The sequence below is a fragment of the Choloepus didactylus genome, chromosome 5 (genome assembly GCF_015220235.1).
Source record: "Choloepus didactylus isolate mChoDid1 chromosome 5, mChoDid1.pri, whole genome shotgun sequence".
NCBI classification, from domain to species: Eukaryota; Metazoa; Chordata; class Mammalia; order Pilosa; family Megalonychidae; genus Choloepus; species Choloepus didactylus.
The window spans coordinates 102,970,656-102,987,774 of NC_051311.1; the positions used below are offsets into that span (position 1 = coordinate 102,970,656).

The 17,119-nt window shown below is 37.1% G+C and overlaps 1 protein-coding gene across 8 annotated transcripts in view; it reads left to right on the forward strand.

Moving 5' to 3' along the window:
* Positions 1–13,456, forward strand: part of GRM3 (glutamate metabotropic receptor 3) — a 260,271-nt gene extending 246,815 nt beyond the window's left edge. For all 8 annotated transcript variants that reach the window (XM_037836540.1, XM_037836539.1, XM_037836541.1 and 5 more), the window contains one exon: positions 12,939–13,456. In XM_037836540.1, the coding sequence (XP_037692468.1) occupies positions 12,939–13,012 (74 nt within the window). In that variant the 3' untranslated portion in view covers positions 13,013–13,456. The remainder of the gene's footprint in view (positions 1–12,938) is intronic.
* The last annotated feature ends 3,663 nt before the right edge of the window (positions 13,457–17,119 follow it).

Below are 17,119 nucleotides of genomic sequence, written 5' to 3' on the forward strand. Positions count from 1 at the left end.
GTTCTACCTTCCCTAATTTCATAGACTTTGGGAGAGTGCCCTATTACCAAGTAAATGTGACCAATTTAATGGATACTTTAACTCATTCACTGAAGAAACTTTGGGGCCAAGACCCATCTCTAGGCACTGGGGATGTAGTAATGAACAAAACAGACATTTGTATTTGAAATCTGAATGGGAGACAGGGAGGACAGTCAAACCAGAAATATATATTGGGTGATGATAAGTAATATAGAAAAAATAATGTGGGACATAGACAAATAAGATATACTGGGGATGGAGAGTTACTGTTCTCTATAGGGTAGTTAGAGAAGGCTACTAAAGTGGTATTTGAGCCGAGAGAAATATGAAGGAAACAAGCGAGTGAGCCATGATGATATTCCAAGCAGAATGATACTCCAAGCAAATGCAGACCTGAGGTTGGGAGAACAGCAAAGAGGACATTGTGACTAGAGGGAAATGAACAAAAGCAAAAGTGGGAGGAGAGGAGACAGAGGAAGTAAATAGTATAGGACTCTGTAGGTCAATGAAAGGACTTTTGCTTTCCTAATAAGGGAAATGGGAAATAACTGGAAGGTTTTCAACAAAGGGGTGGCATGACCTGACTTTAAAAGCATCATTTGGCTTTGTCAGCAGAATACAGCATAGAGAGCAGGCAGAGAGATCATTTAGGAGACTATTAACATTGTCCAGATATTAGTGGCTTAGCCCAGGGCCATAGCGATGGAAGCTGGTAAAGTGTTCATATGCTGTATACAATTTAAAAGTGATGCTAACAGGATTTTTCCCACTAGAAAGGAAAACTTAATGCCTGACATAACACTTTTAATCCTAGGCATAGTAGCAAATACAGCTAATATTAGTGGTTTGAACCTTGGGATGAATTAGTTTCTGAGCTTCACCTCAAAAGACAGAAAAGAGGAGAGAAAAAAGGAGAAACCAGAGATGTTGGGCAACTAAGAGCAGGTGAGAAGAAATCTGAATGGGGAGAATAGTATGCTAAACCATTGAATCCTTTCATTTACCATTTATTTACCGAAAATCCACTCTTGTACTTCCTGAGACAGAGAAGAGAAACGAATGATTGAAAAGACAGCATGAAGTGGCAAAACTAGAGTAAGGTGATTAGTTGAAGATCAAGTAGAATTTTTGCTAAAAGTGATTAAGTTGTATCATGGGTATAAAAAAAGTACATAAAAGATCTCTTCTCATTCCATGAATCTTGTCTCACAAGAAATAAATCAGTAAATGCAGAGGTCTTTGCTTTATACATTCCTTACTCTACATATGAAAACAAAATCTTGGGTTTATAAATTTTGTCAGACATTATAATGAATATGAGTCCATCTTAAATCTACTGTTAACAGTTTGAGACCATTACTTGAGCCATAAAGAGGAAACACCCCCTTAGAATCTGGTCCATATTTCTTAATGGATTTTCTGTTTTTCACTGTGAAATCTTTGATATATCCTGGCTACCAAACCAGTGACTAGTAGTGTCATCATATGTCCAGATGATGTATATTAATCACCAGATGAACTTTCAGAATAGGACCAAGGGGCACTATTAAAATTAAGGTAATGAGTAAGAAAATGGGCTCAATGACAAAGCAGGAGGACAAGGCAGAAAACAGCTGGTGGAAACTGGATTCCATGATCATAGCTTTAAAATATCTAAATAAGCAGACATCCTGGGAAAAATTATTTGGGGTCACCAGGAGCAAGGAAGTGGAACCAGATGGGGGTAAACTGGAATGTCTGTTCTGTTTAAATGTTTATTTTTTTTTTCTCTGAGTCTGATGTATTACACAGTTATAGTAACACACTGATTCTCAGGAGCCAAGTCTCAGCCACTAAATTAACAAATAGACTTGGCATCCATAAGAATCTATTAAATGAATATGGTTAGCATTGATTGAGAGCCCCAGTTACCTGAAGAAATAGAGTCATTTTCTCCAAAGCCTGGCCAGCCTGTGCATTACTGGTAGAAAAGAAGTGGATTTCACAGAGAGAGATAAAGCAGCTACTTGACTGCATTGATTTCCAATGCTTCACTGAATTTGTGAAGCAAAATATGCCTTTTGGTGGGTGCAAATTGCTCTTTTGTGATCAGTAGTGGAGCGTATTTTAGTCTTTGTTAGCTAGCTTCAGTTTTCACTTCTAATGGCAAAAACACCACCTTAACCTAGAGTAACTAATAGCTGCCACTCACCTAAACTCCCAGAAAAACCAAAAATAAGACTGCAAGTCTCTTATTTCTGACAGGAAGGAAGATTATAGAAATCTGCTTAACCGCACTTAAGAAAATGAGCTAAACTTACACCATTAAAAATCTCATGAGAATTTCATCAGAATAATAGCAAAAGCTCATCAAAAACACACACCAAAAAAAATGGTAATACTTTTCCACATATTTTATTACCTTGGGGAATAACAGATGGGCAAGTATGGGAGGCATATGTAAAATATTTATGAAAGGCAAAGTAACTGAGATAGTAAACTCATAAAACAATAATTTCCTCTACTATATTCAGCAGCATGTGCAAAACTGAGAATACTTTTTTACATAATAAAGTGAATTGGCAAAAGCTACAGATGAAACAGTAAAAGAGAAGCAAAAAATATAAGTTATAGTTTCCTTCAACACATTAAAAAGTGTTTAGGGAAAAAAAAGCTGCAGAAAGAGTTTTGTTACTCTTTATAAGACCTTGAATTTGTATTGTCTTCCTCCTCTTTTAAGCATTCTGATATAGGGCATCCCCTTTAATGTCCTTACGAAGTAGGTAGATGACATAAAGCTATTCTGTAAACTTCCACAATAATGTTCATGAGATGTCCAGTAGATTATTTAAAAATAGAACGTGAGGATTTTCCATGCAGCTGTCCTTTGCAGCCCTATAGTTCTTATCTAGCTAGTTAAAATACACTGAATTTTTAAGAAATTAGAATGCAGAGTATTAAGAACACACTTCAAAGAACAGCCTTATATCAAGTTCCACAATAGCATGGGGGAACATCAGAGGTTTCTGATACAATCCTAAGGGAAATAGGTAGAGAGGGTATTAGACTAGTCCAAGGGAGACAGAACGCAGTGTTAGAACATCAGTCCCTTGTTCTCCTCGACTTACTCCCATGACACATCATTCTTCTTCAATCTCTGAAAATGAAAAACCTACACAGAAATAATAAAACTTGATCCTGGAAAAGATAAAGAGATTAATCAAAATGTCAAAGGCAGAACACCTGCCATGGGGAGCTCATAGCCTAAGCTAGTTCTCTTTGCAGGGGCAACTGATGGTCCTTCCCACAATGGGACTTGAGAAGCAGAAAAGGCCCACCTGCCCCAAAACAAGGCTACCCACAGGCTTCACATTTGCTGGTCATTTCTTCAGGTTAAAAGATTTCCCTCTTGAAACTGCCACTGGTTCCCACTTTCTTTGAAATGCAAACATTTATCCAGTCATTTGGGAAATATTTATAGAGAGCCTATTCCATGACCAGCACTAGGGATAAAGTAATGAAAAAGACAAGCAAAGCACATGCATATTTTCTAGTCAAGAGTAAAAGACACTTAAACACACACATGCATCCACACATACAAAATAGGAAGAAATAATCAGGCAGCAACAAATTGGCTAGATTTTAAACTAGGTGGTGTGATAGAGTAACTGGCTGGCTACTTTAGATTAGGTGGCCTGCTGACATTTTAGATGTAGATGACAAGACAGAGCCAACCTCATGATGATCAGGGGGAAGTCCATTCCTGGCAGAGGCAATGGATACTGCAAAGGCCCAAAGTTCGGAAACAAATTTGTTGTGAATGAGGACAAAGCAAAAAATAGGCAGAAGAAAATGTGGAATGAGGTAAATGCACAGAGATAGGTATGGTGCAATAGGCACGGGACTTATAAACCAGAGTAAGGAGTTAAGAGCTCAGAGGGAAGCTTTGAAGGCTTGTAGATAGGGGAATGGCATAATTGGACTTAGATTTAAACAGGTGTTCTCACTGCTGTATAGAGAATGCATTGCAGGGAGGCAGGAATGGGAACAGTGATATTAGAGGCATGGCTATTGCATTAGTCAGGAGGAACATAATGGTGGCTTGGCCTATGGTGGTAGATAAAGAGAGTGAAGGAGTTGAATGTGGAGATAGAGTAGATTAGACCTGACAATAGGTTTGACATGGGGGTAGGGATAATAGGGAATCAAGCACAAATGTCAGACTTCTAGTATGGGTAATTCATTGAATGGTGAGATTAAAGGGGGACTGGTTAGGGAATCAGTAGTTCTGCTTTGGCCACTTGATTTTGAAATGTCTATTAAACATCCATGTGGAGATGTCTAGTAGGAAGTTGGATACAAGGGCTGTGGAAAGAGCACAAATTGGACATCCTGTAGGGCTCCCCTGGGTTTCCAGTGAATTGTGGTTTGAACTTCACTTCATCTTGTTTTTTCTCTTACCTTACCTACCCTTGATGAAACTGGGAATTAGAGAAAGCATATGAAAATACTTGAAAAAAAATAAGGTCCTCACGTGGAATTACCACTGTCACTTTCCATCAAATATTTATCTGGCACTCATTGTGTTAAAATTTCTTCATTGTAGAAGTTTCAAGAAATGTAGATTATGCACTCAAAGATGTTATAGCTATTAATATGCTCAAATTGTAAAGAAAATTGAACCTGGCCCTAAAAATGATAAAGGGAAAAAACCTCCAAAAGAGTAAACATGTTATGTGATGCCACTGTACCAGTAGGCAGCCACACAGACATGATTGTTTTTATGGTTTTCCTCACATACCTAGTGAACTAATCAATGCATAATTCAAGGGGTGGAGTTTGCCTAGTGGTGTATCTGCTCTAAGACTTCGGTGCCCCAATTTTAGTAAATGCTCCCCTACTGTATGCCATGTAATCTTAAATTTCATAGTTATTCTTTCATGTTTAATAAACTCATTTGCAGAATGAAAATTTATAGGGCAAGACTAATTCCATTATCAGGCATGAACACATTAGCATGGAATTAATTTATCGGATTATTAACCGAGAGATATGCCCTTAAAGAATAGGACAGCTGATGGGTCAGTTTGACCTGGGCTGTGGTCAGGCAGGTAACCCAGAGGATCAGCTCCTCCTGAGAAGAGTATGTTGATATGGATGGCCAAGAGATGGGCCATAGAGAACCATAAAAGGTAATGGAAAGCCGATTCTTTGAAAGATTCTCTGGCCTATGTGTTTTCATTTCATGGAGAATAGGGTTTCCTGCTTTTGTCATCATTCAGTGAAAAGGAAAAGCATTAAGAGTGAAAGAGATAACTTGTTGGTACCTAGATTTCTCAAAAAAAAAATAAAATAAAAATAAAAACTTGAAAACAAGTTGAGATTGATTGTGGGAAGATGACGTAGAAAGCTCCAGAAATCAGTCGCTCCACCAAAACAGTTCCTGCCTATTAAACAGGCAGGAACTGTCTGAATCAACTATTTTGAAACTCTGAGTCCAGTAGAACATTGCATAGTATCCAGAGAAGAATAGGAGTAAGAGGCTGATAAATTATGGTAAATAACCAGTACAATAAATTGCTCCCTTCATGTTGTGGGTACCACCTCCCCATCTCCCACTCTCACAGCAGGCAGAAGTGGGGTCCAGCCCCTAGTGTAGCTTGTTTGTGCCAGAAAAGGATGTAAAAGTCCAGTTCCCCAAGATCCCAGGTGATGGGGGGTAATGGGGTAGTGAGGCAGTCCAATTGTGGATCACAGCTTTTGATTAGCTACATTGGAGGCTGGGGGCCCAGTTTTGAGGGTAGCCATTTCTCCACCCCATCCCAACAGAGGTGACAGAGAAGACTTAAAGATAGCAGAGAAGATGGTATGCTTCCTCACAGCTGCAGAGGACACCTGAAGGGCTGCATATTTTGGGCAGGTGCTAGTGAAGAAAGTCAGCTCCTTCTTGGCCCTCTCCTTCATTCCCTCCTCAGGATGGTTTGGAGGCTGTGGCACTCCCTTTGTGGGTCCCTGGTCTTGTTCTGGCAGGGAAAGACTGACTTGGGAATCTCCTCTCTGGAGTGCCCCCTCCCAAAATTTGTCCTCCAGGCAAAAACAGCTTGAGACGATGAAAGCAATGTAAGAAACAATAGAGGCGGGTGGCCTGGGTCAAAGGCTTCCTGCTCTAAGTCCTACAGTGGAACGCCCTGGAGAGAGAGAAGTTCTGTTTTCTGGGAAGTAGAGGAGGCTTTCAAACTCCTGTAAACAGAGAAACTCCTAAAACCACTAGCAAGCAGAAGCCCAGAACAAGACACAGGCCAAGAAAAGACAGGGAAGTCACTGCACCTTGCATTCACCTTGGTTTGACCTTTCTAATAGGTGGGCTGAATTCTGATGGAGAGCACCAATAAATGCAAAGGCAATTTGCAAAGATGGTGAAAACTGTTTTTCATTAGGTTTTCTGGGTTTTGTTAGTTCACGACACTCCAGAAAATATCTGTCATATCACATATGACACATATTTTATATATCCAGTTTGTAGCTGGGTATAAACTCAAGAAACAGACATCTCAAGGGGTAGGTCCCAGAGTTAACATTTAAAAATATTAAAACGTACTGTATAAACAGAAGATACAAGAAAAACAAAGAAGCAGGAAATGATGGTCTATTCAAAGGAAGAGAATAAAAATCCAGAAAACATCAGTGCATATTTTCTTGAAGATTGTGGACATGCTGGACAAAGACTTTATAAACATGATCTTCAATTTGCTCCAAGAGATGAACTAAAGGATATCAGGAAGACAAAGAATGAACAATATGAGAATCTCAGTACAGAGCTAGGAATTTTAAAAAGGAACCAAAAAGAACTACTGGTTGAAGACCACAACTGAAATGAAAAATTTCCAGGAGGGTTTCAGCAGCAGATTGGAACAAGCAGAAGAAAGATCCAGTGTACTCAAAGATGATACAATTGAAATGAGTCAGGCTGTGGAGCAGAAAGAGAAAAGAATTATAAAAAGCAAAAACAGAGACCTCAGGGATACCATCAAGCATACCAATATATGCATTACGGGAGTCCAGGAAGGAGAAGAGAGAAAGGGGCAGAGGAATATTCAAAGAAAGAATGACAGAAAACTTCCCAAGCTTAGAAAAGGCATGAATTTGTACATCCAAGAGGCCCAGAAAACATAAAGCAGGTAAAACTTGAAGAAAAATATGCCCCATCACATACTGACAAACTGTTGAATGCAAAGGACAAGGAGAGAGTTCAGAAAGCTGCAAGAGAAGAGCAATGTGTTACGTACAAGGGAGTCCCAATTAGATTGTGTTGGTTTCTCAACAGAAACCATGATGGCAAGAAGGCAGTGGGTTGAAATACTTAAAGTGCTGGCAGAAAACAAATGCCAACCAACAATTTTATATCTGGCAAGATTTCTATCAAAAACAAGAAAAAGATTGTCATTTCCAAAAAAAAACAAAAGCTGAGGGAGTTCATTACCACTAGACCCGCCTTACAAGCAATGCTAGGACTGAAATGGAAGGAAACTAGATGGGGGGCAAAAGCAGCATAAAGAAATAAAGACCTCTGATAAAAATAACCATATGGGTAGCTATAAATACCAGTACTTTTGACATGTAACTCACCTCTGATTTCTGATAGTGCTAAAATGAAAAAGCATGAAAAGTAATGATAAATCTATGATTTTAGATGTACAATGTGTGAAGATGTAATTTGTAACAAGTACAAAAAAGGTGAGGGGAAAGAGGTATAGGAACAGTGTATATGTATGCTATTAAAGTAACATTGGTATCAAATCAAATATGATTTTTAAGATTTGGGATATTAAATTTTAACCCCATAACCCCAAGGAAAATATATGAAAAATATATCCAGATAGAAATGAGAAGGGACTCAATATATGATTAAAAAAATCATATAAATATGAAAACAGGCATGAACAGAACTGAGGGACAAAAAAAGGTATAAGACATAGAAAGACTAAATAGTAAAATGGCAGAAGAAAATCCTGCATTATCAGTAGTGACTTTAAATGTAAACGGGGTAAACTCTCCAGTCAAAAAGAAGAGCTTGACAGAATGGATTTTAAAAAGCACAGTCCGAGTATATGCTGTTTACAAGAGATTCACCTTAAATTCATAGACATAAGTAGGTTGAAAGTTTCAAAAGAGGGGGAAAAATATACCATGCAAGTAGTAACCAAAAGAGTGTTGGAGTAGCTAAACTAACAGCAGATAAAATAGCCTTTAAGTCAAAAACTGTTACAAGAGTCAAAGACAGTCATTATATACTGATAAAGGGGTCAATACAACAGGAACATGGTTACAATTATAAATATATATGCACATAGCAGCAGAGCCCCAAAATATATGAAGCAAATACTGATAGCCTTAAAAGGAGAAATAGATGGTTCTATATTAATAGTAGGAGGCTCTAATACATCACTTTCAATTACAGATAGAACATATAGACAGAAGATCAGTAAAGAAATAGAAAACTCCAATGATACTCGACATACATAAAACACGTAACTCAACAAAAACAAAACATACATTCTACTTAAGTGCACATGGATCATTCTCTATGATAGACCATACCCTTGGTCACAAAACAAGTCTCAATACATTCAAAATTATTGAAATAATGCAATGTATTTTTTCTAGGAATGAAACTAGAAATCAATAATAGAGGGAGAAATGGAAAATTCACAAATATGTGGAAACTGCAAAAACATACTCTTAAACAACCAATGGAGTCAAGAAGACATCACAAGGGAACATAGGAAAAATCTTGAGGCAAATGAAAATGAAAATAAAACATGCCAAAACTAATGGGATGTAGTAAAGCCAGTGCATAGAGGGAAATTTAGAGCTCTAGATGCTTATGTTAAAAAAGAAAAAAGATTTCAAATCAGCGCTCTAACCTGAAAACTGGAAGAACCAGGAAAAAGAGAGCAAACTAAACCTAAAGCAAGCAGAAGGAAGGAAATAAAAATTAGCTTCAAGTTAAATGAAATAGAGAATAAAAAACTAATAAGAGAGATTCAACAAAACCAAAAGTTGGTTCTTTGAAAAGATCAACAAAATTGACTGAACTTTTAGCTAGATTGACAAAGAAATAAAAGAGAGAACACAACTAAAATCAGAAATGAAAAGAGGATACTATGAACAACTGTGCACCAACAAATTGGGTAACCTAGAAGAAATGGACAAATTCCTTGAAACACACACACTGTGTGCACTGACTCAAGAAGAAATAGAAGATCTCAGAAAACCAATCATTACTAAACAAATTGAATTAGTAATCAAAAACTTCCCAATAAAGTAAAGCCTATGACTGGATGGCTTCACAGGGGAATTTTACCAAACATTATGAGAAGAATTAACATCAATCCTACTCCACCTCTTCCAGAAATCTGAAGAGGGCTAACACTCACTACTTTATTCTATGAGGCAAACATCACCCTCATACCAAAGCCAGATAAAGAAATTTACAGACCAATATTCCTTCTGAATATAGATGCAAAAATCCTCAAGAAAATACTAGGAAATTAAATCCAAGAGCATGTTAAAAGAATTACACAACCGTGATGATTTACCCCAGGTATGCAACAGTGGTTCAACATAAGAAAACCAATTAATGTAACACACCACAATAACAGAATGAAGGAAGAAAAACACATCATCATCACAATTGACACAGAAAAGGCATTTGACAAAATCCAGCATGCCTTCTGGAAAAAACCCTTAGAAGGCTAGGAATAGAAGGAAAATTCCCCAACATGATAATGGGCATATGTGAAGAACTCACAGCTAACATCCTACTTAATCATAAAGACTGAAAGCTCTCCCCAACAGGAACAAGACGAGGATGACCGCTGTCACCACTGTTATTCAACATTTTATTGGAAGTTCTTGCCAGAGCAGTTAGGCAAGAAAAAGAAATAAAGGGCATCCAGATTGGAAAGGAAGAAGTAAAACTTTCCATATTTGCAGATGCATGATCCTATATACAGAAAATCCTGAAAACACCACAAAGCTCCTAGAGCTAATAAACTGAATTCAGCAAAGTGATGGGGTACAAGATCAACACCCCAAAAACTCAGTAGTGTTTCTATATTCTAGTAATGAACAATGAGAAAAAGAAATAAAAATGTAAGTTCTATTTACAGTAGCAACTAAAAGCATCACATATCTAGGAATAAATCTAACCAAGGATGTAAAGAACTTGTAGACAGAAAACTTACAAACATTGCTAAAAGAAATCAAAGAAGACCTAAATAAATGGATGGCCATCATGTGTTCATGGATTGGAAGACTACATTTTGTTAAGATTTAAGTAAATTCTACCCAAAGTGATTTACAGATTCAATGCAGTCCCCATCAGAGTTCCAACAGACTTCTTTGCAGTAATGGACAAGCCAATCATTAAATATATATGGAAGGGTAAAGGGCCCCAAATAGCCAAACCCATCTTGAAAAAGAATGAAGTTGGAGGACTTACACTTCCCAATCTTGTGACTTATTACAAAGCCACAGTAACCACAACAGCATGGTACTGGCACAAGGATAGACATATAAACCAATGGAATCGAATTGAGAGTTCATAAATCAACCCTCACTTCACAGCCAACTGATTTTTGACAAGGGTGCCAGGTCTACTCAATGGGGAAAGAATAGTCTCTTAAATGGTGCTGGGAAAACTGGATATTCATATGCAAAGGAATGAAGGTGGACCCCTACCTCATACCATACAAAAAGCAACCCAAAATTAATCAAAGGCCTAAATATAAGAACCAGAACTATAAATCTCCTGGAAGAAAATGTAGGGAAGCATCTTCAGGACCTTGTGTTAGGCAATGGTTTCTTAGACTTTACACCTAAAGCACAAGCAACAAAAGAAAAAAAAAATGGCACCTCATCAAAATTAAAACTTGTTTGCATCAAAGGACTGCATCATGAAATATTTTCTTCCATCTTAAGGAATGGCAGAAAATATTTGGATACCACATATCTGACAAGGTTTTAATATATAGAATATATAAAGAAATCCTATAACTCAACAACAAAATGACAAACAGCCAAATTTAAAAATGGGCAAAAGACTTGAATAGATACTTCTCCAAAGATGATACACATAGACCAAAAACCACATGAAAATAGTTCAACATTGTTAGCCATTAGGGAAATGTAAATCAAAGCCACAAGATACCATTTCACATCCACTAGAATGACTACAATTTTTTTTAAAAAAAGGAAAATAACAAGTATTAGAGAAGATGTGGAGAAACAGGAACTCTTTGTTCATTGTTGGTAGGAATAAAAAATGGTGCAGCTGCTGTAGAGACAGTTTGGTAGCTCCTAAAAAGTTAAGCATAGAATTACCATGGGAACCGGCAATCCCACTTCTTGGTATAGATGAAAAATAATTGAAAGCAGGGACTTGAAGTTCACATGTCTCATACTACAAGATATTTCTACACTGGCATTGTTCACAATTGCCAAAACGTGGAAGCAACCCAAATGTCCATTAACCAATATATGGATAAACAAAATGCTGGTATATACATACTATGAAATATTATTTGACCATAAAAAAGGTATGAAGTCCTAATAACAGAACAGTATGGATGAATCTTGAAGACATCATGTTGAGTGAAATAAGCCAGATACAAAAGGACAAACATTGTATGATCTCACTGATAGGAAAACTGGAGCAAACTTATAGATTCAAAATCTAGGATATAGGTTACCCGGGGATGGGGTAGAGATAGGGAATAAGAATTAATGCTTAAAGTGTACAGAATTTCTTATTGGTTTGATGGAAAAGTTTTGGTAATGGTTGGTGGTGATGGTAGCACAACATTTTGAACATAATTAATAGCATTGAAGTATATATCTGAATGTAGTTAAAAGGGGGAATGTTAGGTTGTATACATGGTAATAAAATAAAAATTTAAAAACAAACACAGTGAACCCTAATGTAAGCCATGGACTATGTAACAGTTAAGAATAACTTATAAAGTTTGCTATCATCAATTGTAACAAATGTACCACATCAATGAAAAGTGTTAATAATAGGGTGGTTTATGGGAACTTTGTATTTTTATGCATGATTTTTCTGTAAACCCACAACCTCTCTAATAAAAAAAAAATACCGTGTGAGGCATCACCATACACCTATTATAACATCTAAAATAAAGGAACAGTAACAATAAAAACCAACTAACCAACAAACAAATCCAAGTTAAAAGCTAAGAATTGTTTCTGGGGAAACTGATAGAAAATGAATGAATACACATATATCCATATTATACTTACACCATGACTCTGTTGTCACTATTGCCATTAACAAGGGCTCATCCTTTTGGAATTTCTTCTTTTCTGAGAACCATTATGAAATTGAAGCTCTTGGCTCCCCAGCCCTCCCTAATGTTTTCACTGAAGTTATCTATTTGAACTATGAAAATATATCAAACCATTCTCTAAGTCAATGTAACTCACATATGACTTATACAAGAGTCATCCCTGGCCATAGAAAACAAAATTAATTAATGTATGGAATAGTAATTAACTTAACAGTCTAGAGAAAATTGTAGTGAGCTTCCACCTTTACATATTGCGTATTAACTAGTTTATAGATTACCAAAGCTCATTTTAAACCCACATGTGACTTCTTTCAACAATGCTTATATTATAAACTCTCTCTCCAAGAGATATGACATAGTTTTGGTATGTTCCAGGATGCAACCTAATTTTGAGCGGAACATATTTAGAAAGTTGACCAAATACAGCATTTAATCACTTAGCATTTTCCAAGGTCAAATTAAAATGACTTTTTAACTTCATACCATTCCTATGTCTGGGATTATCCATGCCATTCTCTGTGTGGCCCACATGACTAACTCTGAGGTTTCTGTCCTGCTTGTGTTTTCCAGCCTCTGCAAGCACATATGTTCCAACGGTGTGCAACGGACGGGAAGTCCTTGACTCCACCACCTCATCTCTGTGATTGTGAATTGCAGTTCAGTTCTCGTGTTTTTAGACTGTTAGAGAAAAAAGTGCTCATGTGCAGCTCCAGAATATGGAAACAGAGCAAAAGAACCACCTTAGTACCCTTTTTTAGAAACAGTACAATAAATTATTTTTGAGGACTGTACAGTATATAGTGATGTGATAGAACTTTTTAGGCTGATTTTAGTGCCCCTATTATTAATAATTCCCCAGAACATGGAAATAACCAGTGTTTACACAGCTGAGCAGTGGTGACAGGGTCTGACTGGGTCAGTCTACTAAAAATATGGTGGCAATATTAGGTAACTTTTTTCCTATGAAGTTTTTTGTAGTTCCTTGTAACTAATTTAGGATGAGTTTCTATGTTGTATATTAAAATTACATTATGTGTAACAGATTGTTTTTCTCAGCACAAAATAAAAAGCACCTGTATTAATGTAAAGATATTGTCAATGAAATCATCAAGGTTTACCAGCATGTTGGATAATGGTTTGTTCTTTTTGAATCCCCAAAGGTAATTTGAATATTTTGACCTCAAATCATTTCCACATTTCTTTTTAATTTTGGAAGACACTGTCTGTTCTCTTCACATCTATACATAGTTTGAACATATGTTGCTACCCTGTCAGTGTTGTAGGCAGATCTACAATTCTTTGCAGATCACAGTGATCAGAGATTGACCTGCAACACCGTGACTATCAAGCCATCTCCGTGGCCAGACACATTGTAGATTACTGGTTGTTCTAGCCATATCTGGATGACAGCCCAGAATTTGCTAAGGAGGACTCGGAGGCATGAGGAATAGGTTCCTCCATCCTAAGTGCAGAGACTGTGGCCTGTTAGAAAAGGTTTGGTGGCTCTTGTTTCCAAAACCAACCTTAATTACTATGAAGGACACTGGGAAAGTTTCTTGTCCTTCCACTGGAAAATCACTCTCACCATTCCTAGTTGAACAAGGCAATAAAAATGCAGGATATTTTATTTCCCAATGCTTTTCCAAAGTCCCAGTAACAATGCCCAGGCAAACACATGGGCTTGTCACTAAACTTGAAGATTTTACTAATCTAAGTAAAGGACTGAATAGGGAAAGCATGGATAAGTACAACTGTGGCTTTTTTTTTTTTTTTTTTTACCATTACTGTCCTATTTCTCCCTGTAAACCCTTTAGTAACTTATTATTTATTAATGTAATAAAATTTACTGAGTACCTAATTACCTGCTAGATCCTATGTCAGGTACTTTGGATAGGGAGTGTATCAGTAGCTGAAAACAGAAACTTTTTTCTCATTGTTCTGGATACCAGAAATCCAAAATCAAGCTGCTAGCAGGGCCACACTCCTTCCAGAGGTGCCAGGGTCCGTTCCATGCCTGTTCTAGCTTCTGATAGCTGCCGGCTTCCTTGGATTGTTTTGCTCCAATCTCTGTCTTCTCATTGCCTTCTGTTCTGTGTCTGTCTTCTCCTCTGTGTATCTCATCAGGGCACTTTGTCATGGGGTTTAGGGTCCACCCTGATAATCCAAGGTGATGTCCTTTTCTCAAAATCCTTAACTTAGTTACATCTCCAAAAACTCTTTTTCCAAATAAAGTAACATTCACAGTTTCCAGGGATTAAGATGTGAACATATCTTTTGGGGGGCTACTATTCAGCCCACAACAGAGAGAAAGATAAAAAATAAGATGTAGTCCCTTCCTTTAAGAAGCATAAGGATCAGAAAAGACTCCAATGAAGTAACTCTGACTGAGGAAGAAAGTAGGAGGAAGGAAGAGGAGAACTGGGGTTTTGAAGAACTCCGCAGGCTGAACAACCACTGCCTGGATAATCAAGACATACTGATGGTATTTTTAAAACATCCAAGTATAATGAACATGTACACAAAAGCCAACAGGGCTTGCCTTGAGAAAAAGTGAGGGGTCAGTTGTTAAAAAATTCTTTTCTTTCCGGATGCATTTGAGTCAGCAACCTAATCATTCACTCCTAATCTACCAGATGCTCAAAGACAAGAGTGCTCACCAGTCCTCAATTTTAATATTCACATAAGAAATTGGATTTTGGCAAATGGGTACTGTAGATTGGGTAACAGATTCAACAGTACTAAATAAGCAAAAGGAACTCTCCTGTAACTGAAACAGGCAGGAATGCTAGCTAAGTGCTCAAAATGAGCACCTCAGAATAAAGGCCAAGGCAAGGCTGATGAGAGAGAAAATAAACTCAACCCACTGATGGTATGTGATAACATGCAGAAAGCAGTATCAGATGAGTTGCTTCAGAGACACAGCTGATGCCTCAAACAATCAAATTAACCATGGATCTTTTTAAAACAACAATTAGGTTTGTATATGAATATTGAGAAAATTGTGTTTTTGAGAACTGGGTTTTGATCGATGGCCACTGTATTTTCTGCCCTGACAGTACATGGAAAATGCATAAACTAGCAGCCCTCGTCATTTTCTCTTTCCTTGCCACAAGCCATCTGATTTTAAAGTGCATCCTCTAAAATGTGATTTCTAGAAATAATTTTTTAAAAACATTCAGAGTATGTATGGAAAATAACAGCTATAAAATCTTTTTTACATACGTTATTTCAAACAGGGTTTTGGTTGATTTTTTTTTTTTGCACTCCAGTAACATTTCATCTTTCAGAATATAAAACTGATGGAACCTATGCATCTTCACAAAATCTTCTGAATGTAAGAAACCCGACTAGAATAACATATTCCCACTCATAAGGAAACACATCAAGCCTAACAAGTTGCTCGATTATCATTGGCTTTTCTAGTTGTTTACAGCATCTGAAGTATTCTGTGTCCTATCTAGTTTAAATGTTACTAGATTCTCTTGCTCAACCCAAGTTTTTCATGGTAAAATAAAACAGTCTCCATTTTCAAGCTGTGGGACAAACTGGCTTGCAGACTATGCAAATGGCAGAGTAGAAGAGTGGCTGAGAAAGCAGGTAATTGGGCTAGTCTTCAACTCCATGCTTTCTCTCAGCTAGTCTCTGACTTACTCATTTGCCTACCATGATCACTTTGGGCCCCAGAGTTCCTTGACAAAAGGAAGCCAAGAAGCATGGTTCCAGGAAGATGGAGCAGCCATGTGGATATAATCTCTGCAGCTCTGATGGCAAATAACGTAATTAGCACTCCTACTATGTGACAGAGAGTATAGATTGCATAGTTCCCACCAGTTTATTTCTTTTATTTAAAACCAAACCAATGGTTATCTGAAATCATTCATCTGAGTTAAAGGAAGTATTGGCCCCTTCCCACCCAAATTTGCCAATATTCACAAGCTATTTTAGACAGTCTTCTTCCATGAGTCATTAATTAGATGGGGAAGATTCTGGCAAATTAAAAGCTGGAAGCTGGAAATCTGTTTCTTGAACCACTAATCATTAAAGGAACTCTATCTTTTGTAACTCAGTAAGTCTTAAAATCGGATTTGGTAATGTATGAGGACTGAGACATGCTCTGCCTGAATGCATACAAATGACCAGATGACCATCTCCAGTGTCCAGGCGCAAGACTCTATGCTGAGGCTATTTTTAAGCAGCAAAATCCCTTACTTCCACATGGTTATTTTAAATGGGTCTGTATATAAGATTGAATGTTAGCCCCAAATCCAGTTATCTTAGCAATATATATTATAAACCCCAATAAGAAAAGCTAAATCAATCTAATTTACTAATTTACTTAGAATCAATTCACTTGCTTTAGTTTTATCATTTGCCAATCGATATCCATTAAGTTAGTCCCAGAACTACAAGAAGAAATCAGAAGAGTTTCTGGCTTTGTCTTTTTTTTTTTTTTTTTTTTTTTTAACTTTCCCTTCTTTTTTAAACCAACTGTATGAAAAAAAAGTTAAAAAGAAAACAAACATACAATAAAAGAACATTTCAAAGAGACCATAACAAGGGAGTAAGAAAAAGACAACTAACCTAACTGCTTAACTTCCAACATGTTCCTACTTTACCCCAAGAAAGTTACCTAATATAGCAACATTTCTGTGAACTTGCTCCTACTATATCCATCAGAAATTAACAGACCATAGTCATTCCTGGGCATCCCCAGAACGTTAAATTCTGGCTTTGTCTTGGGTAGATGATTA